The 22849-nt window shown below is 35.2% G+C and overlaps 3 protein-coding genes and 1 long non-coding RNA gene across 4 annotated transcripts; 2 read left to right on the forward strand and 2 right to left on the reverse strand.

Annotated features, from left to right (window-relative positions):
- Positions 1-383: 383 nt before the first annotated feature.
- Positions 384-3432, forward strand: LOC135790487 (uncharacterized). Its single transcript, XM_065300706.1, has 8 exons — positions 384-588; positions 667-1096; positions 1154-1417; positions 1505-2383; positions 2442-2610; positions 2672-2823; positions 2877-3077; positions 3130-3432. Exons 2-8 carry the CDS (start codon positions 866-868, stop codon positions 3376-3378), a joined length of 2145 nt encoding a protein of 714 aa, XP_065156778.1. The 5' UTR covers positions 384-588; positions 667-865; the 3' UTR covers positions 3379-3432.
- On the reverse strand, positions 3376-5054 carry LOC135790488 (alcohol dehydrogenase class-3-like). Its single transcript, XM_065300707.1, has 4 exons — positions 4918-5054; positions 4741-4830; positions 4442-4685; positions 3376-4333 (listed from the first exon to the last, which is right to left on the reverse strand). Exons 2-4 carry the CDS (start codon positions 4759-4761, stop codon positions 3465-3467), a joined length of 1134 nt encoding a protein of 377 aa, XP_065156779.1. The 5' UTR covers positions 4762-4830; positions 4918-5054; the 3' UTR covers positions 3376-3464.
- A 381-nt stretch (positions 5055-5435) lies between these two features.
- Positions 5436-6557, reverse strand: LOC135790450 (uncharacterized). Its single transcript, XR_010547774.1, has 2 exons — positions 5897-6557; positions 5436-5825 (listed from the first exon to the last, which is right to left on the reverse strand). It is a non-coding gene; the product is annotated as an uncharacterized lncRNA (long non-coding RNA).
- Positions 6558-12465: 5908 nt separating this feature from the next.
- Positions 12466-13386, forward strand: LOC135790857 (GS homeobox 1-like). Its single transcript, XM_065301141.1, has 2 exons — positions 12466-12803; positions 12960-13386. Exons 1-2 carry the CDS (start codon positions 12508-12510, stop codon positions 13384-13386), a joined length of 723 nt encoding a protein of 240 aa, XP_065157213.1. The 5' UTR covers positions 12466-12507.
- The last annotated feature ends 9463 nt before the right edge of the window (positions 13387-22849 follow it).

Below are 22849 nucleotides of genomic sequence, written 5' to 3' on the forward strand. Positions count from 1 at the left end.
TATACGTAGTATGTATTAATTAGAAATGTTAAAATTTTTCAATAATGTATTAAAAAAAATGGTATACTTCTGTCAAAATGATAACAATAATTATATTTGAATATTAATAAATTCAAATACGTTCAATAAAGTTTAATACAAGAATTTAATGCAAATAAGTGCATCTTACCGCCATCTCGATTAAAAATTGCACAACTATGGTTAGAGAATTAATCTTTCTTTCTTGTCTTTCATACTTTTATTTTACATTTTTTTAAATGGTTGTTTGTTACTAATATTAAAGTTGTCCAAAAAAAGTATCTCAAAATTATAATAAAAATTATATCGTTGTTAAGTTTAAATAAAAAAGCAATAACTTAGACAACCAATCTTACTTCAAAGTGTCAAAGTGGAAAACGGTTTCAAACTGTTGTGTTTTTGTGATTAACATTCCCAGTTGTTCCTCAAAGACTTTGTCTTATTTTTAATTGCAGCAATATAGTGACAGAGGAAAGATGGAATTAACACAAGATTTAATTGCTATTCAAAATATAATTGGTGAATGTGAGCGTCAAGTCGGAACATTGGCAGAAATTAAACACAAAGGAGGTGTGTATTTTATAACCTATAATTGAATGTTTTCGTTATTTTCTTAAATACAATTCATTAATAAGTTATTATTTTAAGGAAACGAATCAAAAATTGAATTGGTTGTCAACAAGATCAAGCAGTTCTTACTTTCCAAAAGCTACATAACAGATCCACCCAATCTTCACATGAGAAATAATGCTTCACTTGAAAAAATCATCTTGTTTTGATTTTAAACACAAAACTAAATGATGATACCCTTGCAAATATTAAGGAATACAGCCATCTTATAAACATCATGCCAAAATGTTCCAAGTTTCTGTTAATTAACATAGCAATTGAAACAGAGTTGATAGATATTTATGGTAAAGTTGCTATAAAATTGCCTTTGCAAATTGTGTCTGAACTCTTTGAAGCTGCTAATGATACTTTCATAAATGGGCATGGTGGAAAGACACTCAAAAATGTTAATATTATTGTCAGTACCCTAATTGAGAAAGTGAATTCAACTGATATTCAAGATAATCATGTATGCTACTGCATTATTCATGTTATTAAACAATTCTTATTAACTTTTCATTTCTAGGTGTTTGATAATATCAGAAATATTAATAATATAATTGTTAAACTATTGATGTACCTTAGTGTGCATCCTTCAATCAGTTTAACAAATGCGACAGACACTGAAAGAGATTTACACATAGGATACACACTTCATAAATTATTTAAGATGTTGCTGCTTGTGAATGAAGTGCACATGGGATGTGGAAAAATTGTAGATGCCTTGGTTATGACAACTTCAATTGTGATGAAACAAGTTACAGTTAATGTCTTCTGTACTTGGGCAGAGGTAAGTCTTAAAATTTACAAAATATTTAAAGTGTTAACAATATATTTTAAAATGATACTTGGGCATAATTTTTAAAAATAATTGCAGATTGAAGAAGATGACTTGCCATTTCAGTATGCTATTGGCACAGAAGCTTACAGAGTAGTCGAGAAATATGCGAAAGTCAAACCTGCTGCCGAACTAATTTCGCTCCTAACTTGCATGGCGAAGAAACCGAAATCGTTATCAGAAATCATCTCAGGTGCATCTGTCACCTCAATAGTGAATCATATCAACGACGCCGATGAACATCAGCGTCGGTGGTTTGCTGCTCTTGTGCGTAAAAGCGATATCTTCGACATTCCCACAAGCCGCGAGTGTTTGCAGCGCTGGAGTGCGCTGTGTACTCTGGACGAGGTGCTCTCTATTTTAGAATTAGCCATGTCCAAGGACGAATCATGCAAACGCCTCGCTATCAAATGCGCTGCGCATTTGTCTGTGCCAAACTTATCGACTTTGATCGCGAGGTCGTTCTGGATCGATCAACCTTGGAAAACTTACATTGAACTGACCTCCGTTCAGCCCCAACTCACTCTTCTGCTGAATAAAATGCAAAATGGATGTAACGAGGAATTAATTCGAAATATTCAACTTTTACTGCTTGAAAATCCACAGGAAGTAATTGAGATTCTCTTTAGGGAGTGTATTAAAAACGAAGTCTATGTTAAATGGCTAGAAGATGTTTTCAGGGCAATTAAAAATGTGATCAGTATGAATTTCATTCCATTAATGAAGTTGGAGCAGATTATTAAAACTTTGGATGAGTTGAAGGAGAATGAGCAGAGCAGTATCACACAATTAATGCATATGTTGATTAGGACAGAGTGTACTGAAGTGAATCATTTGTTTACATATGTTTTTAAGCCATTGATTTTGTCTGCTCAGGATAATAATGAAAATTTGGATGTTATTCTGCAAATACTAAAGGTTTGTAGTAAATTTTCGCTAAAGTACGCCAAACTAAATCAAAAAGAAATGATTTTAGTCACTTCCAGTTGAGTCCTTGAATGAGACACACAAAGAAGAGCTGGCAATTGAATTGATAAACAACTTGGAAAAACACCGTGTAAAGTATTCAGATTTTTGTGCACGGAAAATTGGCATTTGTACATCCAGTACTTCACTTTTAACTCAAATAAGTGGATCATTTGAAGGTGATTTGTTTAAAACGAATGGAAAGTGTTTAAATAAAACTGTTGTAATAATTTGTTTCAGATATGAATGAGGTTCACAAATCTGAACTTAACAAACTGAACAGTTACTACCTCACATTGACTGGGGCAAATTCATATCAAAGTCTTCTTAATTATGTATTTCCAAATTTTGTAATTGATTCGTATGGCCAGCAAATTAGCAAGCTACTTAAGGTAAGAACTTGATTTTTCTAAGTTTCATTTTGTGAAATTCTGATCGTGCCTAGATGTTGTCACGTTGTGTGACACAAGAATGGTTGCAAATTACAGAAGAGGTTGCGACGACCCTAGGAATGCAAAAAGCAGCTGAGTCCCTAACTGATGTTCTTATATTGATCTGCGAAGTTACCAACACGCAAGGTGCTGATAACAAACCTGTCTTCACCGCACTATCGTATTATTTATCGAATTATGGAATCTGTATACAGGTAAGACCTTTAATTAGATTAATCTGTTATCGTCTAATATCCGATCTTGTAGAAAATGCGCGAGAAAGATATCTCCCTACAATTCGAAGCGGAGACTGTAAAAAATATTTGCCGTTTGATTAAGATGCTTCCGCAGGATATAAAGTATCAAGAGGGTGTGAATTTGATTAATTTATTCTCCGAGAAAGCATTGCAGAGCTTATCCAAGGACAGGCAATTTGTCGCTGCTCTTGTTGCGCTCGGCAATGATAAGTTAAGTCAAATAATAGCCAACAAGATGTTGGAAATCAAAAAGCAGTGAAGCATTACCTTTTTATTTTTATATTTCTCATAAGAATATAAAAAATCAAAAACATTTTCTGTTGAATTGGTGCATTGTTGGCTTGTTTATAACCCTACAACAGCCCTAAGACTTTTTCCCGCATGCATCAACTCAAACGCCTCGTTGATCTTCTCCAACGGCATGTTATGCGTGATGAAATCGTCTAGTGGTAATTTCCCAGCCAAGAAGTCCTCGACAAGTTGCGGCACTCCATCGATACTCTTGTATCCGCCGAAAGCGGTTCCCTTCCACACTCTCCCAGTGACTAACTGGAAAGGCATGGTGGATATCTCATGACCAGCAGGAGCTACCCCAATGATAGTAGATACTCCCCAGCCCTTGTGGCAGGCCTCCAACGCAGCCCGCATTGTTTTCACATTGCCGACACACTCGAATGTGTAGTCTAAGCCACCGTCGGTCAATTCGACCAATACCTGTTGGATTGGTTTCTCATGGTCTGCGGGATTGACGAATTCCGTCACGCCGAACTTTTTGGCGACTTCGAATTTTGCGGGGTTCAGATCAACGCCGATGATTCGACTGGCACCAGCAGCTTTGCATCCCAAAGCCACTGCAAGACCGACCGCTCCAAGACCCCAAATCGCGCAAGTCGAACCTTTCTCAACTTTGGCTGTATTCAAAGCAGCACCATACCCAGTGGGCACACCACATCCCAAGAGGCACACCTTCTCAAAGGGGGCTTTATCATTGATCTTGCAAACGGAAATATCAGAAACCACTGTATATTGGGTGAAGGTGGAGCAGCCCATAAAGGAGTGAACTGGTTTGCCTTTGCATGTGAAACGAGTAGTACCATCAGGCATAACGCCTTTTCCTTGGGTAATGCGAATTTTCTGACACAGATTGGTTTTGGGAGATTTGCAGAACTTGCATTCTTTGCATTGGGGAACATATAGTGGGATTACCCTGTCACCTATTAAGTTATAATGATTCCTTATGTAAGAAATATATCAAATTGCTTTTCAGGCATCTACCTCTCATGTGCATGGATATATAACCTAGTACTAAACAGAATAATTACCTGGTTTAACGTTTGTTACACCTTCACCAATACTTTCAACAATACCAGCAGCTTCATGACCCAAAATAACTGGAAAGACGCCCTCAGAATCATGGCCCTCTTTAGTGTAAGCATCAGTATGACACACTGCTGTGTTGATGATCTTTATTCTGACTTCATGGGCCTTTGGTGGAGCAACTTCAACATCTTCAATTTTGAGTTCTTCCTTGGGGCCCCAGCATACAGCTGCTTTACATGAAATTGGCTGCAAAGATAATTTTCTATAGAGATAACAGAAATATGCATGGACATCAACTTACTTTCCCTTGTGTGTCAGACATTCTCTTTGATTAGCTACAACACAATCTGAGAGAAATTAAAGTCACGAATCTAGTGGGAACGTTCTAGACCTACGTAGGGATAAAAATGTAGTGGCAATATGTATTAAAAACGTTAGAGAGCAAAGTTCAAGTCGCCGGTCCATTAAATAATCTAACCTTGAATTCGTGTCAGATGGAAGAAGACAAATTATTAGGGCTGTACAAATTAGCCGGCCAAGCCGGTTAAGGAAGTTAACCAGGCTAATTAGCTGGCTGACTACTCGGCTTAGCCGGTTAACCGAAATTAGCCAGGCTAATCAGCTAAAGGCTAAACCGGCCAATTGGCTAATTTATATATTTATATATATTTTATACAATATATGTTCGGGCCAAGTCCGACAAACGTATTGATAACGCGGCGAATTGTTATCACTTGCATTTGGAAACAAAGATATTGCATAAAATATAAAATTAGCCAATTGGCCGGTTTAGCCTTTAGCTGATTAGCCTGGCTAATTTCGGTTAACCGGCTAAGCCGAGTAGTCAGCCAGCTAATTAGCCTGGTTAACTTCCTTAACCGGCTTGGTCGGCTAATTTGTACAGCCCTACAAATTATTCAAATAAGATATTTTGTTTATTTGGATTCATCTGCATGATTTAAAATTTGAATCTTTGACTAAAAGAATTGTCGTATGTTAACCATGTCAGACATTTTAATTTTTAAAGTACATATATAGCAAAACAGTAAGACAATTTCTAAATCACGCAGTTTTAATTCAGGTTTCCCTTATCAGTACAGTTTTTCTAGGTGCTTTACATGAATAAAACATTAACATTTTTGAAGAGAAAAACCTAGAATTTGAAAAGAATAAGGGATGAAAGTTTGTGTATGAATTAGTTGTTTAAAATGAACCAAGATGGCGCCATCATACACTTATTAGCCTTAAAATCGTAGAAATATCCTGAATCCGAATTTAATTTGTATATATATGCAGCGTATTCAACACAATCACAAACTTATTACACCTCTAATCGTCTTCATTAGTAAATTACAGCAGTGCAAAGCTTGGATAGATGTCCAATTACTTTATAAATCGTAAAACAAAGCCAAATTAGTCGTTATTCGTATGCATCATACATTATTATTTTATTTTACCATCTATTATTCTTCTTATTGTACACCACTCTAGCACCCATGTTTCTGGTTCTTTTCATCATCTTCAATGTCCTCTTCTACCTTTTCATTCATTCCAGTACCGACTTCCCCATATTTTCTTTCCCAAAGCAATCGATGTTTCTGCTTCATATAACATTTAGTAACATTGTGATACCCACCAAGATCTCCATACTTTGTGAACCAGTTTGTACTAGCCTCGTCGTATTCTTTTAAAAGATGATCACATCTTTCCAAGTGCTGAGGTGTTTCATACATGACGCAGTTTTCAAAACGCTGCCTTAAAATTCTAATAATTTCCGAATCAACAAGGCGATCCCTCTTGTATTGATAATTAGCTTCTGAGAAACATACTAGATCATCTTCGTAGCATTCATCAATTGTAGGCACACGTGGAAACTTCTGATGATACCATGCATATTCTTTCCGATCAGGTGTCACAAAAGTATCGTGAAGTATCTCCACCGGCTTGTTCAAGGTACAACTGACGACACAAAAAAATTTTTCGAAGTAGTTTTTCTTTCTTTCTTGAGGTTTTATTGGTGGTTCAGGTGTTTCATCAAATTCAGTCATTTTATTTGAATTATATTATTATTATATTTGTTTGATCGACGTTTGTATTTTATTTCGAGTTGCTATTGTTTCAAACGGTGTTTGTTACTATAGCAAGCCATGAACCTAATAAAAGTTAAAAACCTTTCCGACTTTGATCGTAAAGTGAGCTTAAAATACATAAAATCCACATTAATGCTGTAACTTTAACGGTGGACTTGCTGCTTCCCCACAATAAACACTAGTTTTCGTGCTTTTGATAGCGAATGTGACAATAATAAATTAGTAACGCGTATTGCATTGCGTAGTTCAACCCTCGAAGTGCCTTCTCGAAAGATTCGATGCGCTCACGCAACGTTTGAGAGGGTCCTCGTTTTGTAACTGCAAGCAAACTACACAATATAAACTTCTGTATATACCACTTGGAAACTATTTGTGTATCGACGACCAAATAAATATCCAAATACTACGTGGCGGCATCACAATCTGTTTGGTGTCGCTCCTCCATTCAAACATTTCATTCATGCGAGTATCTGTTGTTCAATTTGTGTGACCCACTCGTGACCACCTTGAAGAGATGCCCATTCCTACAATTGATTCAATATTAGAAAGAAATAGAAGCGGGATTCTTTTGGAGTCAGTTCTTATTCTGGAGTTGGTATGCTAGGGTGGTAGTCAGTTTTAGGCGTTTTAGACACTCATCGAATTGTGTAATCCATACTTCTCGCATTATTTGTATTCGAGTGCGGCGCGTATAATTCGCTTAGATACTAATTCGACGATTCCACAACATTGCCTCACGAACGTATCAATACCGATTCACCGACAATGGGCCCTCGAGTGTGCGGCGCCCTTGGTGGGCTTTGGTGTCTTGCGCATCATATTTTATTTTATTACCTTTTTACGCATTTCTCGTGCGTGCTTCGCGCACAATTTTCTGCTAATTATACGCGTGGATGACTCGAACGAGCATCGATACGTTGAGTGCCAGGTGCGCGTTTGGTTTCCCGTTCTTTTCCCTTTTTTGCCCCAAAAGCACACAACGGTCAGTTTTAGCGGTTCCCTGTTTGCGCAGCGCACGAACCGAACAATGCCGCCATCGGTGAATGGATGCTCTTTTATTGGCTTGTTAAGCGATTTTCCAGGGAGGATATAATCACTCGTTTTTGGAGGTGCAGTGAATTTTGGGCATATTAACGTGAACCATTTCGTACGTGCAACCAAAAGCGGGAGCTAATTTGCAAAGTGAAGAGAAGCAAATACTGTCTATTCAGCATCTGCAAATGAAAATGTAGGTACACAAAAAACATTCAGATCTAAGTAATTACTTAAAAATGTTTAGCAAATACATCAAAAGGGCCAAAACTATATCAATCAATATTTATCAATAATTATTATCAGAAATTCAATCCGCTCTGCACACCATGTAAACAAATATTGGGGTAGGTTATAATCCGCTTAGAAATAGGGTAATTTTCTCCGAAATTGCTCGCAAATCCAAATATATTCACGTAGATTTACGCTTGGATGTCATTTTTGATCAAAAATATGAAAAGCCTTCATTGCTGCAAGCGTTCGACATCACCGAAGTTGTGGGCATAATGCGCCGTTCATTGTTTGATTTTAATCCGATTTGAGTTTCCATCGCGTTGCATTGCGTCGGTTTTTACCTATTTCGGCATTTTCAGCCATGGTACTGAAAGGTTTTGTGTGTCAACACGCGCACGATGTCACATTAGATTAAGATTAATCGCTCAAATGGATATTGAATTAATAGGGTTCAATAATATTCCAGATTTTTGGAAAAATAAGCGCCCTTTTATGCTCTCATAATATGTGCGTAATTATCGGATTATTTTATTAAGCACTAGACAAAAGCAGGATTTATTAGAGTTATTTTATTTTGGTGTACTTAGAAATATATAATTTTAAATATTTCATTAAATTTTGCGAAAAATTACAAGTTTTAATTTATTCCCACGATTTATTGACGTATCAAAACGCAATAACTAACAATTTTCGATTAAACTCTTCAACACTTATCCATTCAAAAGACAATTTATACTTGACACGTGTTTGGAGTGTTGAAAATTCATGTGAAGCACTTAATTGCACCATTGCACATAAAACTGCACGCATTGGTTGCATCGGGCGTTAATAATAAAATAACGCGACGCGGTGGTGAACGCACAGTGACTTTTCGGAACGATGTGACGAATTGCAAGCACGAGGCGCAACATTACAGAGAATGATGAGCGTGCGCGGGCGGTGAACAGGAAATGAAGTCGCGTGCCGGCTTGTGGCGGTTTTCCAGTGCGCCGCACGCAGCTTACAATTAGGCGTTTATTAGGCGTTTGTTTAGCCACCCTCTGAAGATGAACCACATCAGGAAGTTACAAGCAAAAACTTGTATCAATAGATGTGTTAAATGGCTTTGAGTGCCTCGTGAGGGGGTGTTATGACAGTTTAAGCCGTTATTTAGTTATGCTTGATTTTATTCTCATAACTAGAAAATATTTGAATTGTTATTACATAAGAAACATAATTTTTAACATAAAATAGAATTTATATAGAACACCTTCAAATAAATTGCTGTAGGTTCATAACTCTCTAATTGAGAAATTGGAAAACGAATAGAACTGTAGCAAATCACACATTCCATATTCTGTACAAATTTATTCACGCTTCTATTCATAGAGATGACATTTGCACGAGAAAATTAGAAATTCACCTAAGCCGAGAATGGAAATCCAAGTATAATAATAATAAGTATTGCGCGCGAAACGTACTCGTGTTTATGCACAAATAATGTAATTTCAGTCAAAACAAATTTCGATCAATTTGATTTACAGCCGCTATTCGTCACGATGAGGCATCCAGCCAGCGATGCATTGAATCGCCCAGAAATACTTCACCCACTCACACTGCGAGGGTGCAGAACGCACGCCGGGAATTTCAATATGGTTAATTTCGACGATTGGATTGCGGCCCGTCGTGGCTGCGGAATTATCATGACAATAAAGTTTCGAGTGGACGAGTGTCATCTGCCGCTGCCGTCGCACTTGAAAACGACTCGGGTTGATGTAATTTGCGGCGGGCGAATGAAAGAAACTAGATAAAAGTGCAATTCATCGCGGTTATCACTTTCATTGCATGTTTTTCATTCACTTTCGTACGTTTCGGGTAGTGTTTGGTTTGTTGTGGAAGAATGAAGGACCGGGTGACTGCAGCAATGACATAATGAAATGGATAACACGGTTCTAATTCGATACGCTTGCAATTTGTCAGAATTAAATGGATTTCACCAGCGTTGCGAATTGTACGAGGTAGCGTAATGTTATTAACCAAACCTTGGAATTGAATTTTATTTCGTTTTAAACAAATCGCTGCGAGTTATTTTGTTTTAAATTCGTGAAATCAATTCACACTATTATAATATTTTACATTTTATTTTAATAAAAAAGTATTAGTAAAAAAGTTATTAGTATTCCAATCGGAAATAGCACAAAACGGTATTTCTTGAATTATTAAATAAAATAATTCTATCACAATAATTTTTCTAATCTAGGTATATTATTATTATGTCACTGCAAGGGACAACTGGGTTCATAATATCTATTATTGTTTTTACATGCCAGACAGCAAATGCCCAAGGAACCATCCCAAAACAGTGAATTAGCCCGGGCACAAATTATTTTCTCTTTTTCGGGTTCTTCATTACAAAAAAAAAGAAGTATTGTAGTAAATAAATATAAAAGAAAATAATAAACCTACCTTTGGTAAGTGCTGGTATAAATACAACAAGAATAAAAACAAGTAACGTACAACACAAGAACATGTTCTAGTATAACGTTTATTCCAAAGTCTCTAAAGTTAGGCTTAAATGTAGGTAAACCGTTCGACGCGAAAAGCGTGTTATTGATGTTTTGTTTTATCTTTTTATATATTTGGGGCGCTGTTCAATAGTTATTACATATAGATAGAAGTACTTACTAATAATTTTAAATATTGACGTCATAAACAATTTATTCAAATGAAAACATATTAATTATTAGCATAATAATCAAGATCAAACAGAAGAAAATAGATAGGTAAGTAGGTACATTCGAGTAGCTGATGCAATATTTAACTTTTAATAATTTCTAAAAATCTCAAAAATGCACTAAATGTGAAATTGAATTGGTATCAATTGGCAAATCGTCAAAAATATCCAATTTTGCTTATACTAAAATATTTATTAATCCTACTTACTTAATATCTTACTTACTTAGATAGGTATGTAGGTATTTGGAATATTTTAGTCAAATTTAGTCAATTGTAAAAAAAATATATAAAATGTGAAACGTCAACGTGAATAATTTTCCATTCACTGGCTAATTCCCCAGTTACTTTTTTTTATTATCATTTGAACTAGGCAGTATTCACAAAACAAATATGTTTTCCAAATCAAAGTTTTTGATGCACATAAATACAATTTTAACAATTTGTGTCTTAATTTTAAATATTATTAATTTAATTAACTTGTTTTTGCCATACCTATTTAATATCTTGTATTGTATTCATTTATAATATTCAAAGTGCCGCTTCAATTAGTTTGTTAACCACATTACAAAAGCTTCACATATTGTACCTCTTCAACTCCATCAACAGTCGGACTCAAAACTGAAAACTGAAAACTTCACTCCAATAATAGCATTAAAGGATGATGCCATTGTTGCCCCGATGCACCCGCCACAGAACGCCGACATCGAACAAAACACTAAACGAAACAAGAAGCGACATTGCAGACAATACGCCTCGCAGTTCACAATTAAATGTTTTCATTTCGAATGCGTTGCGTTACGTTTTATTTCGCATCATCATAAAGTTGCCCCTCGCCAAGACTCCAAGCAGAACATGCCGACTTGGGGAAGGGTTACATCAAAAGGGGATGTCGTACCTAATGGCTCACTAGTATCTTGTTATTATTGGTCGGACGTTTAGTCGCAGGTCATTGCAGAAGTTCATTATGTTACTATTTTTAGTCTGCAAACGCTTTTGAATTTGCCTGAGTGCGTTTAGATGAAAAAGTTGGATAACTTGCTTTGATACTATTTTCCGGTGCGAACAAAATGTTCGTAATTGGGCACAACTCGCGTCTGATGTAACAATTGGTTATTATTGTGATTACCTATATGTAAACCTACATATGAGAGGCTTGTATGACAAGGTCTGGCGTTGCACAAGCCAATTGTACTTTGATACGAGATAATCTAGTTGGATCGGAAAAGTGGGATGTTTGTAAACTGACACATAACAAACCAATTATAACGAGATTTTATATAAAATTTATTTTTCACCTGTACAATGAAAAATATTTTATAGAGTTAGTTACAACAATATGTTTTTAAAGAGGACTCAAATTTTACTGTTGTTAATCTTTTAAATTATGACCAAGAGACCAAGATTAAAACTGCTCGTCGTTTTTAAAATCCTTAAGCAAACACCACCCAATTAAGAGCAATAAATGCGACCCATCAGAAACCATTCAACCGTCTGGTATCGCATACAGTATCACACACTCTTTGCTCCTTGTTCATTCATCAATTCATTCATTGTACGCTCATTGTGCACGCAACTAAACCCACTACGAAAATAAGTATGAGGAGTAGCGAAACGATCGACAAATACGTTTGCTGCGCGTTAGTTTTTGGGGTAGTTTTGTTTGAGGAAGAGGCCAATGTTTGCCGAGCACTATATCATTCAGATCCACCAACCCCGCATCCCGAGGGTTGTCGGTTGCTCGGTGATCGAACAAAAAACCATACTTAGGCGACAAAAGATGAAAGAGAACCAACTTGGTGGGTACAATTAGGGTATAAAAGAAGGTGGAGTTTGGTAAGTGGAGGATACACCCCATAGGCACCCCTAAACTATCCCTACCATTTTAAAACCAGGGATATATAAAGGGTACCTACACTTTTTGCAAGTCAGTCATACCAGATACTTTAAACTGTTAACATAGAAATCATACAAGAGTGAAAATTGTGTTGTGTTAAACAATGAACATGTCGCGTTCGTTCTTCGTCGATTCATTGATCAACAATCCGCCTAAGGAATACATCATGCCATCACCTCTGGGTGATCCACGACCAATGTTGCCATATCCCCCGAGTTACATCAGTTCTTATTTGTTTTCCTTGAGTTTGGCTCAACAACAAGCTCAAGCGCATCAATTTGGAGGAATGTTGAAACAACCCATCCGACCAGTGCCTTCACTACCCAACTTACCAATGATGCCTTCACAAGCAGCACCTCAACATACAAGAAACTTCAACTCGTTGAAACGCCCAGCTTCGTCACCTATGTTTGATGATAATCATCATATGACTATGATCAACACCAAGAATCCTAGACTAAGTTTTGATAGTCAAATTGGATTGCATAGTCCGTCTAGCAGTCCACAGAATAGTCCACGAGGTCATGCAATGCCATCACCTCCGCTGACTAGTAGGGAATCTACTCCAACACCACCATCACCTCCGCCTTCTAAAACATCATCAACGGCTGATGATAAAGATTCTTCTAAAAGAATCCGCACTGCGTTTACCTCTAAACAACTCCTGGAGTTGGAAAGAGAGTTTTCTGCGAATATGTACTTGTCTCGTCTCCGACGGATCGAAATCGCTACGTGTTTGCGACTTTCGGAAAAGCAAGTGAAGATTTGGTTCCAGAACCGTCGCGTCAAGTACAAGAAAGAGGATCTCCCGGCTGCAAATGGAAGCAGTGGTCAGTCGCCGAATAAGTGTTGTTGTTTGAGGACGTGTTCCTCGTCCAGGAAGCCGAAAAATAGTACTTCGTCTTCTTGTGATGGAGACGAAGATCATATTGATGTCACCAATCTGGATGATCATGAACACAACGAAAATAATGTTTTTTAAAACATTAATAGCTACTTAGAAAAACAAAATATGTATATTTATGTAGGTATAAATATCTTTAAATTTGTAAATTTTGCGTGATGAAATTGAAAATATTGTATGTATATATTTTGATACCAAAGCTTAATAATTATTAAATAAATATTTGATTATAAAAATACATTTTTTTTATTACATTTTTTTGAATACAAGAAAAAATAGTGCTTTAACAGTTTTCGCAGATTTCCATAAAACTTTGCAAACGATTTTACTACCCGTTTTACTTGAATTCAATTTTTGGTCAAGGTTGTACTTTTTCCACTATGTGACTTTCCGAGTGATTTATCCTTGTGTGTTTTTCACATGTGAACGAGAAGAACGCACCCAATTTTCATCCCATTCCTTTTCTTCATCGTGCCGTGCCCGAAGGGCGCCACTTCATAAAATTCGAATAAAATAAAACTTTTCACGTTACTTCCCAAGTTACTTAACCAACTCAGGGGACGCGAGCGATGCGAGGGAAAAGTGCCAACACTCGCCACCAAAATGCGAATAAATATCCAGAGCTAGAGAAAAAATATCTAGAACGCGATAAGCGTTGATAAAATAAGTAAAATTGAATAAAACAATTTATATTCTTGTCTTTTTTGGCACCAAATTTTATATTGTAGGTATCAATTGGTTAATATCTAAGTATGTATCTAGGTATCTATCTAAGTAGGTACGAACGTGGTAAAAAACTTTTATATCCGGGAAAAAGAAGCAAAAATTTTGTGTTAGATTTTGCTACTTATTTTTCAAAAAATATATATTATAATTTATAGATCCTTTATTTTATTGAATTAATTTTGAGTACCTGAATATAATACAAATACTACATATTGAATAGTTCTTCATGTGGTTTTTCATGTCACATCCTGTCATCGTGTCAATCATCTTCAATTTTTGATGGGTGGTTAAGTGCTGCTACAATTTGAACAACTGTTTAGTGGTTATCGACTCATCTTAGATATTTTACCCCAATGCATATTGAATATTTACTCTGAACAAACCCAACAATCAATAAAAATAGCTCATTTGAACATGTGAGTGTTTTTAATTTACCTAACAGTTGCTTTACATAGCAATTAAATTATTCTAAAAATAACTTATATTGTAGAAAAACTTGTTTGATACTTTTTTGAGAAATCGTTTGGTATTTTTATAGGCTGAATAAAGAATAAACGACGCCGAAATGTCTGCCACAAGCACTCTTCACACAGACACAAAGTCTAGCCAGATTCTACGATTCCCAAAAAGCATTTAAAAGCTATTTGTACGACTCGAACTTAATTGTGCTGGCAGAGAATGAATGAAGCTCCGAATGACCGAATGAATGCGAACGCATTTTCCGTGTTCGGTGCGAGCTTTGACATGCACGAACACAATGAGAATTTATTGTCATCCAATGCACTTGTATTCCACCTTCATTCACCCGAGGGTTGTAGGTGCTTGTAGGTGTAACCAAATGAGATCTAAAAGGTGTCATTCATTCATCTCGCCGCGTACAAAGCGGCACAGGTAGACGAGAAGATGCGTCGATTGTGGCACGAAGTCGTAGTAATATATCCCCTACGCTTAAATCGTCCGAGCTTTTCGATTCGGTTTGGTTTCATTCATCTTCACGGATTTCTTAAATACTTTTTAGGCTTCTTTGTGCGCGCTTCTCATTCATATGTTCACATTCAACAATCACGACGTTGACTTGACCAGAGTCAACGTATTGAAATCGGTGTTTCATTCACGATTTGTACTTCATTCACACTTGCTGTAAAATTAAAGAAAAAAACGTGCAAACGAGCGATTTGTTAAAATGTTAAAAGGTCGAACAATGTTGTAGCGATGAATTCACTGCGTGAGTTTCGAACGAACCGAGGGGATAATAATGGGGCAAGTCAAGTATTTCGAATTATTAGTATTATTAGGAAGTACAACTGAGTATGGTTGGTACGAGTACTTTCTTTCCGTAAGTCTGGTACTCTACCGACTTCAAAGAATGCAAGAAACTGGAGTATTGTGTAGACAAGTGCAGGCAAGAAAATTTATGCTTTAAATTGTGATTTAAAATGTGTTTGCTTCTGGAAAAATGAAATTTTTGATTTTTGTTTGGAATGAATGAATATAGATTTTCCCTAGCTTGTTAAATATAGAAATGCGTAGGTGAATAGTATGCAAATATATCAATAGTTTGGCTGGAGTAATCCTGATCGTAGAAATTTCCCACCAAACTTTGGAGTACTCATTTGTTGTTGTTGACTAGAATAAGTTCTTAATATAGGAGAAATGTAGGTAAGCTACTTATACAAGGCATTAGAAAGGTGAATTTATAATACCTAGGAATATTATTATCAAACACTAATTTAATTAGTAAAGTTATGGATTAGAGTCTATTAGCTATTTTCCTACATACAGCCTACATTGCGATGGATAAAAATGTTAAAAATGTGCGCTTTTCTATATAATATACACTTTAATGACAAAAAAATTATAGTTTGCTTAATTTTTATAGAAAATTTTTGCATTAAAGAATTTTCAAGTGCGTCGGCGTTTCGCACCCAGTAAAAACCTTTCTACTATTGAGATTACACAATAAAAACTGCACAATTATTCTACTAACAACACGAGACCAGAGATGAAAACAGATAATATCAAATGTACAGAAAGTAAAGAAAGCCATCCGAGCTGAATTGCATTTGACAAATGGCTTCTGAAGAGTTGAAGAGCAACCAACAGGGCAATTTTATTACTTAACTTTTGGTTCCCATGTTTGTCGGCAAACAGGTTAAAGGATGACAAAGGGTTCCGACGAATACATCTCATGTCAATGAAAAATACCGACAATTCACATATTTACTATTTTTCATTTTATAAAATAACATTTATACATACCAGTATAATACACAGTTTAATTATATATTATGTAATCTAACACGTTGCAATGCATACAACGTGTTATGATTATGTGTCGTTCATTACTGAGTCCTTAATAACACAACATGAAGTGTTCGCCTCGTGAAACATTATTGCTAGCTATGTTTACGTAGACCTTAATATGAAAGGTTGTAAGGGCCGAAATGGTGAAAGCAAGCATTGTGAGTTTGTTTACCAATTTGCGTTCAAGTCTGCGGAAGCATGTTTTCACACAAAAATTAAATGTTTAATGTTAGTATGTGTTTCCTACCCTGTTGAAAATCGAACACATTTTGTGTTTGTCAAAATGTTAAATAATTTACAATTTTTTTCGTAAAGTTAAAATATTTTCTGAGAGAAATTGCGATACCTACACGCAACTGACAAAATAGTTATCGATGAAAAGGGGAAACTTCATGCTGACCTAGTTTCCCGTCGTGTGCGCCAAAGGTCGTTGTCTTAATATATCTCATCTAATCGAATTATTATTGCACGACGCGACATGCCACGGAAAGTCGAGCACATGCAATAAATTAGATTGCGTGGTAGAATGAATCTAAAACTAATCTAAACATTAAATAAATGGGAAAGGTTAATATAAAATTAACTAATAACATTATATTATACTTAACAAATTTTACGCATTTACGTAAAGTGCACATTTGGTTGCTTTTTTATTAGATCTGCTTATTGGTCGTTTTTATATCCATCACATTACAGCTCTCATTTCTTGCTCATTTATGTGTCTCGAGTAGAAATTACTTCCTACTTCATGAGGCATATCGTGCGGTCGGCTGGGTTTACACACTTAAAAGCTTGCGGAAATCGATGGAGATTTCCCGAGAGAACGCGCGAGCCGACCAGCGCACAGTTTAATTGTCGGCAATTTCTGCGGTCTATTAGTGTAATTAGCTTGAACTTTAAACTTCTTGTTGAAAGAAGAAAAAAGTTTGAAACAACATATTTACATATTAATTACAAGGAAAGAATATACAAGATGTTACTTATTATAAATTTTAATTGGGTTTAGAATAATATCTTTTAGGTCCCCACTTTAAAATTACTAATTAGGATAAGTTAATTAAGTTTAATACTACATTACTAATTTAAAAAACGTAAGAAATTTTTCTAAAACGCTAAAAATTTAATTTTTTGTCGGTTTTCAATAAAAAAAATGAATATAAATTCTTAGTAAAACACTTAATTGTTTCTCCAAAGGCTTCAATATCATCACTTCCTTTGCACTTTTATATTTATAACCTTTTTGTCTGGTTAAAATCAATTTCAAGTCGAGTTTGTTGCGCACTGATGAGTTTTCCAGTGGGTATCGTTCGCAAAGACGCAATTAAATGTCACATGCATGCGCCGAGTCGATTTCAACTTGATTACCGCCCTTATTGACTCTCTTTGCCGCTTTGATTCACTTTGTTTCCACGCACAAAGCTCGAAATAATATCAGAGTCGCCTGCCAACATAAATACACAACGGCATTAAGGTATAAGCGCAAATTTCAAAACCAAAATACAATATATAAACGAAGTATTACATTGTATGCATCGAAGCATGAAACAACGACTGCATCGATTTTAATGTCATTGTGTTGGCTTTGTGTCACCTTTAAGGGTTGTTGCCCACTTGATCATTAACCATGGTTCATATACATATTCATATGTTGAATAGCCAACGTATTCAAAGATGTTTACATATGAGTATTTGTGTAATAATTGATTTAACCAAATGACAAATTATTCTTGAGCTTTTGCCCCTTCGTGTACATCAAGGGAAAGTCCTGAGGGATGTTTTTGTCGTAATGCGTTGAGTGTTGAGTGTGCTGGTCGTGGTTTTATTTCAAGCCGACGAACCGTTAAAGGGATCGCCTCGAAAGCTCGTTTCGGCGTTTTAGGGCTTCAGTCCTTCGGATCGATGATTGACAGGTACTTAAGTGACATTTTGTGATGTGATTGTGAGAGAATTAGAGGCCGAGTGCTTTCACAACTATGAGAACACAATCATATAAACATTTCAAACATTTTATGCAATCTTTTTCATTTTTTTGTGTGTAAATAATTAGATTTTTACATTGTTCAGCAGAAAGGTTACCAGGAAATTGGATTTCTCGTGTTTGCTTGAATGCAAATTAAAACATTAATAGCCTTTTAGCATCGAATCCCAGCAAAAGCTAAAACATCAAAGTTGAAACAACTGGAATTTGCCTGCGGGGTTGAAAAGCCCGACTGAATTTGTATCAACTCTATACGAATAAACGAGCAAAATACGCCCGAGATAAATCATTTCGATGGACAATTAGAGATAACACAACGTGGAATTTACATATCGTCGACTATAAACACGTTTACATTGATGCAAATTCCAAAATAAAACATTGTACAATTATTTCGATGTAGAATAATCCTTGTCGACTCAATTGATTTAATTATATTAAATCATTATGGTTGTTAACAATGTAAAAAATATTTAAACAAAAAATGTATTTTATATTTATGTAGATATGAATAAATTGACACTTGTAAGGGGGTTTGCGGTAGTGACATGAAGCAGCTGCCTCTTTCGTGTCTCATTAAAATATAAAAACGCATGTTTTGGGGTGCCTCTTGAACCCAAGTTTCAAATTTATGACGACCACTTTTTGAGTGTCTTTTTTCAAGGATCCCCGAACCGGAGGGCTTGCTTTCGCCACCAATTAGTCGCGTCACCTATTCACCAACTAAACGCTACACAATCGCATGAATGGCGCAATAAAAATATTACTTTCTGAGGTGTGAGCTGTGAATTAAAAGAAAATAGACACTCATGAGTGGATTCGAGTTGAGTTGATCAAACACCCCTTTGTTCAATTGTACAATTGTACAATTACATGTGCTGTGTTACAATGTAGGTTCTTGTGACATTTGCATGTGACACTGCTTTAATTACACCTCGAGGGTATTTAACACCTCATAATTCACTCCAAGCGGAGATAAATTTTGACAGAAAGGAATAATTTTCACATAAATTTTATACATGCAACATACTTGCATCATTTACGCACATTAATAGTTTTTTTTTTAATCACAATAATAATACTTCATGAGTATCACTCATTAAAATCATTTGATCATGATAATCATAAAAAAAATTAAGGGATAAACTTTTTTGAAGGAGATTGAACTCAAAAGATCTAAATCATGCTTTGTATTTAATGTCAGCAATTAAACACGTTTAATGACAATGAGAACGACGATGACGATAAATGTTACACAGGATGATGATGGTGTTTGTGTTAGCACAACTCCTGTTATTGCCCCTCTGGGGGTGTGCGGACGCGACGCACCCTTTGCATTCAGACTTTGACTGACTGTGAATTCGAAATGTTAAACGCTACGCGGACACGCAACGTACGCGCTTTCATTGAAACCCTCGGGAATTACTATTTCAACATCTAGACAGGATCGATTCGGGCGTTCAAAGCCTATGCGGCAAGTGATCAAATGTTATTCAGAGTGTGTTTATATCGGACCAGACGGACTGCGTTCATGTCATCAGATTGTGATATTGATAAGGATTTAAACGTTATTGAATTACAAGGTTTAAACGGACTCAACTGTATGGCATCATAAATGTCACATCATGGATCATAAAGTTTGAATCATATCTAGATGAAACAGATGACTTTATAAACAGTCATAATTAAATATTGAGCATTATTATTTAAATTATTTTTACCTATTTAATCAAAAGACAAGTTTGTTAAATATTGAATATAAATTATTCGTTGTAATCATTTTTATTCGCGAAAAATAGCATTTTTTTATTGCGCGTAGAGAACTTTGAAACTACAAAACGATTGAATATCCCTTTACAGGCAACAGAACAGTAATTCCAGGTATTGGATTCAGATTCAGCTAGTATCATTTTGCAAAGTTCGGTAAATTCCTATTTTGCATTAACAGTAATTCAGGCAATACTTTTTTGTCATCAATCATGATTCCAATGATTCCAAGAATATAAATAAAATAATGACAAACAAATAAAACTAATAGTTAAATGCTGTATTTTATTTGATTTTTGTTTTGACTACATTTTTATTTAAATTACATAATTTACTGTAATAAAATAAAACGGAATATTTTTATTAATAACGGCTGCACATTGAAAAAATATTATAGTTCCAGCCAAACTCAATTCAAATACAATATTTTATTCCAGGTACGGATATTGAATTTAAAGTACCCGATTTTTTTTTATTAACATGGGTTTGCAGTTTGAACCTTTTATTTTATTAAATTTTGACTCTATAAAATAAATTTTTTACCTTCAAGTTAGACACATTTATTTCTTGATTTGCCTGAAATATTTCTGCGGAAAAATTATTTATTGTTTCAATTATCGTCTAGTTTTTGACTTGAGATTCTGGCCACGTATCAAAAGGTCTTCTATCAAACGGTATATTACGACACATAGCCATTGAAATATTTTCAATTTAGGGAAGAAAAATAGGCAAGTAGTAAAAAATACAGTTATATAAAAAATGAAATAAATACGCAAAACTCGTGACATAAAAATAAGTGCACGATGCATTTTTGCAATTTATGTAATTTTATTATTGAATTCAGTACAAAAGGGATGGTGTGATATTCAGTGTTTATTGCAAAAGTTTACTTGTCAGAGAACTGTCCAAATTTCAAGATAGAACAAATAACATTCCGAAACTGTGTTGGAATGTTGTTTAAGAAAGTTTAAGCAGCTAATGAAGCGTCAAAATTTCTTTGTGGTGTTTTGATCGGGCGGACTAAACGCTTGCCTAAATATCAATGCCTAAAAGTCAAGAAGTCTTCGATTTGAATTTGCACAAAGTCCTTAAACGCGCCAATGAATGATCCTCAAAGTCCTCTATTGTAGTTTTGTGTGTTGAGTGTTACTCAGTGGAAAACATGTAAAAAGTCCATTGAAGAGCAGCACAAACAGCGTCTGTTGTGGAGGTGTGTTAGGTATTTATCGCCGAATGGTGACAATAACGAGCGCTCGAAATTCATTCATGGCGGACTTCATTGAGGATACGAAACAGTGAGATTCCAAGTTACCGAAATTTGTACGATCTATAGTAAGCTTTGAGGAGATGGTGATAAATCGTTTCGTTTGTGTACGAACTGATACCGACTCTAAGCATGCTAAGAGGGGTCACTTAGAGGCTACAAAGTTGTTTATTGTCATGAGATTCTGCATTATGTAAGCTATTTTATTCAATTTTAATTATTTTAAGGTATATTTTACATAAATCATTATAAAATTATAAATGATATCGATTTGAATTTCTTTGATTTCACAAACAAATTATATATTTATTGCGATAAACATCTGTCTATATTTTTTATATTATATTGGTTATTTTCACAATAATTTACGGCGAAATCAAAGCTCTCGTTAATGCATGCATAAAATTTGCACACATTAAATTCACATTTTCACATTGCACCTTTTTCAGATTTGCCTCGTTAGCAAATTTCCATTTGCTCTGCGAATGCAAATCACATCTGCCCGTTCATGATTATTAATGATCCTTAATTGATCTGTCACTTTTTTTTAATACTTTTTTATATTTTCTTACAAAACGTGATGTAAAACATGTTAAAACACAACTTTTGCTTACTAGTGCATAATATTATAAATATAAACACTAAAATGTAATAGAACGCTAACCCTTGATAAACTAACATATGCTTACCCAACGTGGAATAAAACTAGGGTGGAGGTTTTTTCTTTCTCATCTGCTCTTTCACGAAACTAGTTTTAGCTCTGTCTTGTACAACGTTGCGAATAGACTGGCTATGTGCTACCCTTGACGACGCACGAATGCAGGTCTAATAGATTAATCCACCCCAATATTGCCGATATTACACCACTTTATTACATCATTAATTACATAAATTATCTCCCTCGAGAGGAAAGGGCGAGCGGGCGTCACGTCACGTCAACAATCACGGAGGGTGGCTGCATTCGCATTCGTTTTTTTCTTCTATTTATTTAAGCTTAAAATGGGGAAACATTGAAATTGAATGTTTTCAGATGGGGAATAAATCTTTGCGGCGCGTTTTGAATACTTGAGATTTCTGCGTTACATTCGTAGCTTTTACTTCGAATTACAAGAAAAAAATAGTTAGAATAAAGGAGAAGATTGATGAATGGCTTTTTTTGAAATGAGCAAGATGGAAAAACCGCAAAAACGCGGAAACAAAGGAAAAACTAAGATGGTTTGGGAGTTATGGAGGGGGAACAAGTGATTTTTGGCTTGGTTTGAACGATCCAGTTAAGATTCGACTTCCGACCCACAAGATCAGGGTGAAACCGCTGATATTAAATGTTCGATTAAAAGATTCTGCTTTTATTTGCTACATCTACGACTTGGACTATCTTTTTAAGTAATATAATACTACTTTTGCAAAGTGACATCAAATTTTTCAAATTTCTTCATTTCAAATTTTTGTAGTGAAAATAATTATATTAGTTTCTTTTAATTTATTTGATGATGTCGTTACAT

This window comes from Atheta coriaria, unplaced genomic scaffold (assembly GCF_025399875.1).
Source record: "Atheta coriaria isolate IRGN ID8LTWV9N9 unplaced genomic scaffold, Caltech_Dcor_3.1 hic_scaffold_4_pilon, whole genome shotgun sequence".
Lineage (NCBI taxonomy): Eukaryota > Metazoa > Arthropoda > Insecta > Coleoptera > Staphylinidae > Dalotia > Dalotia coriaria.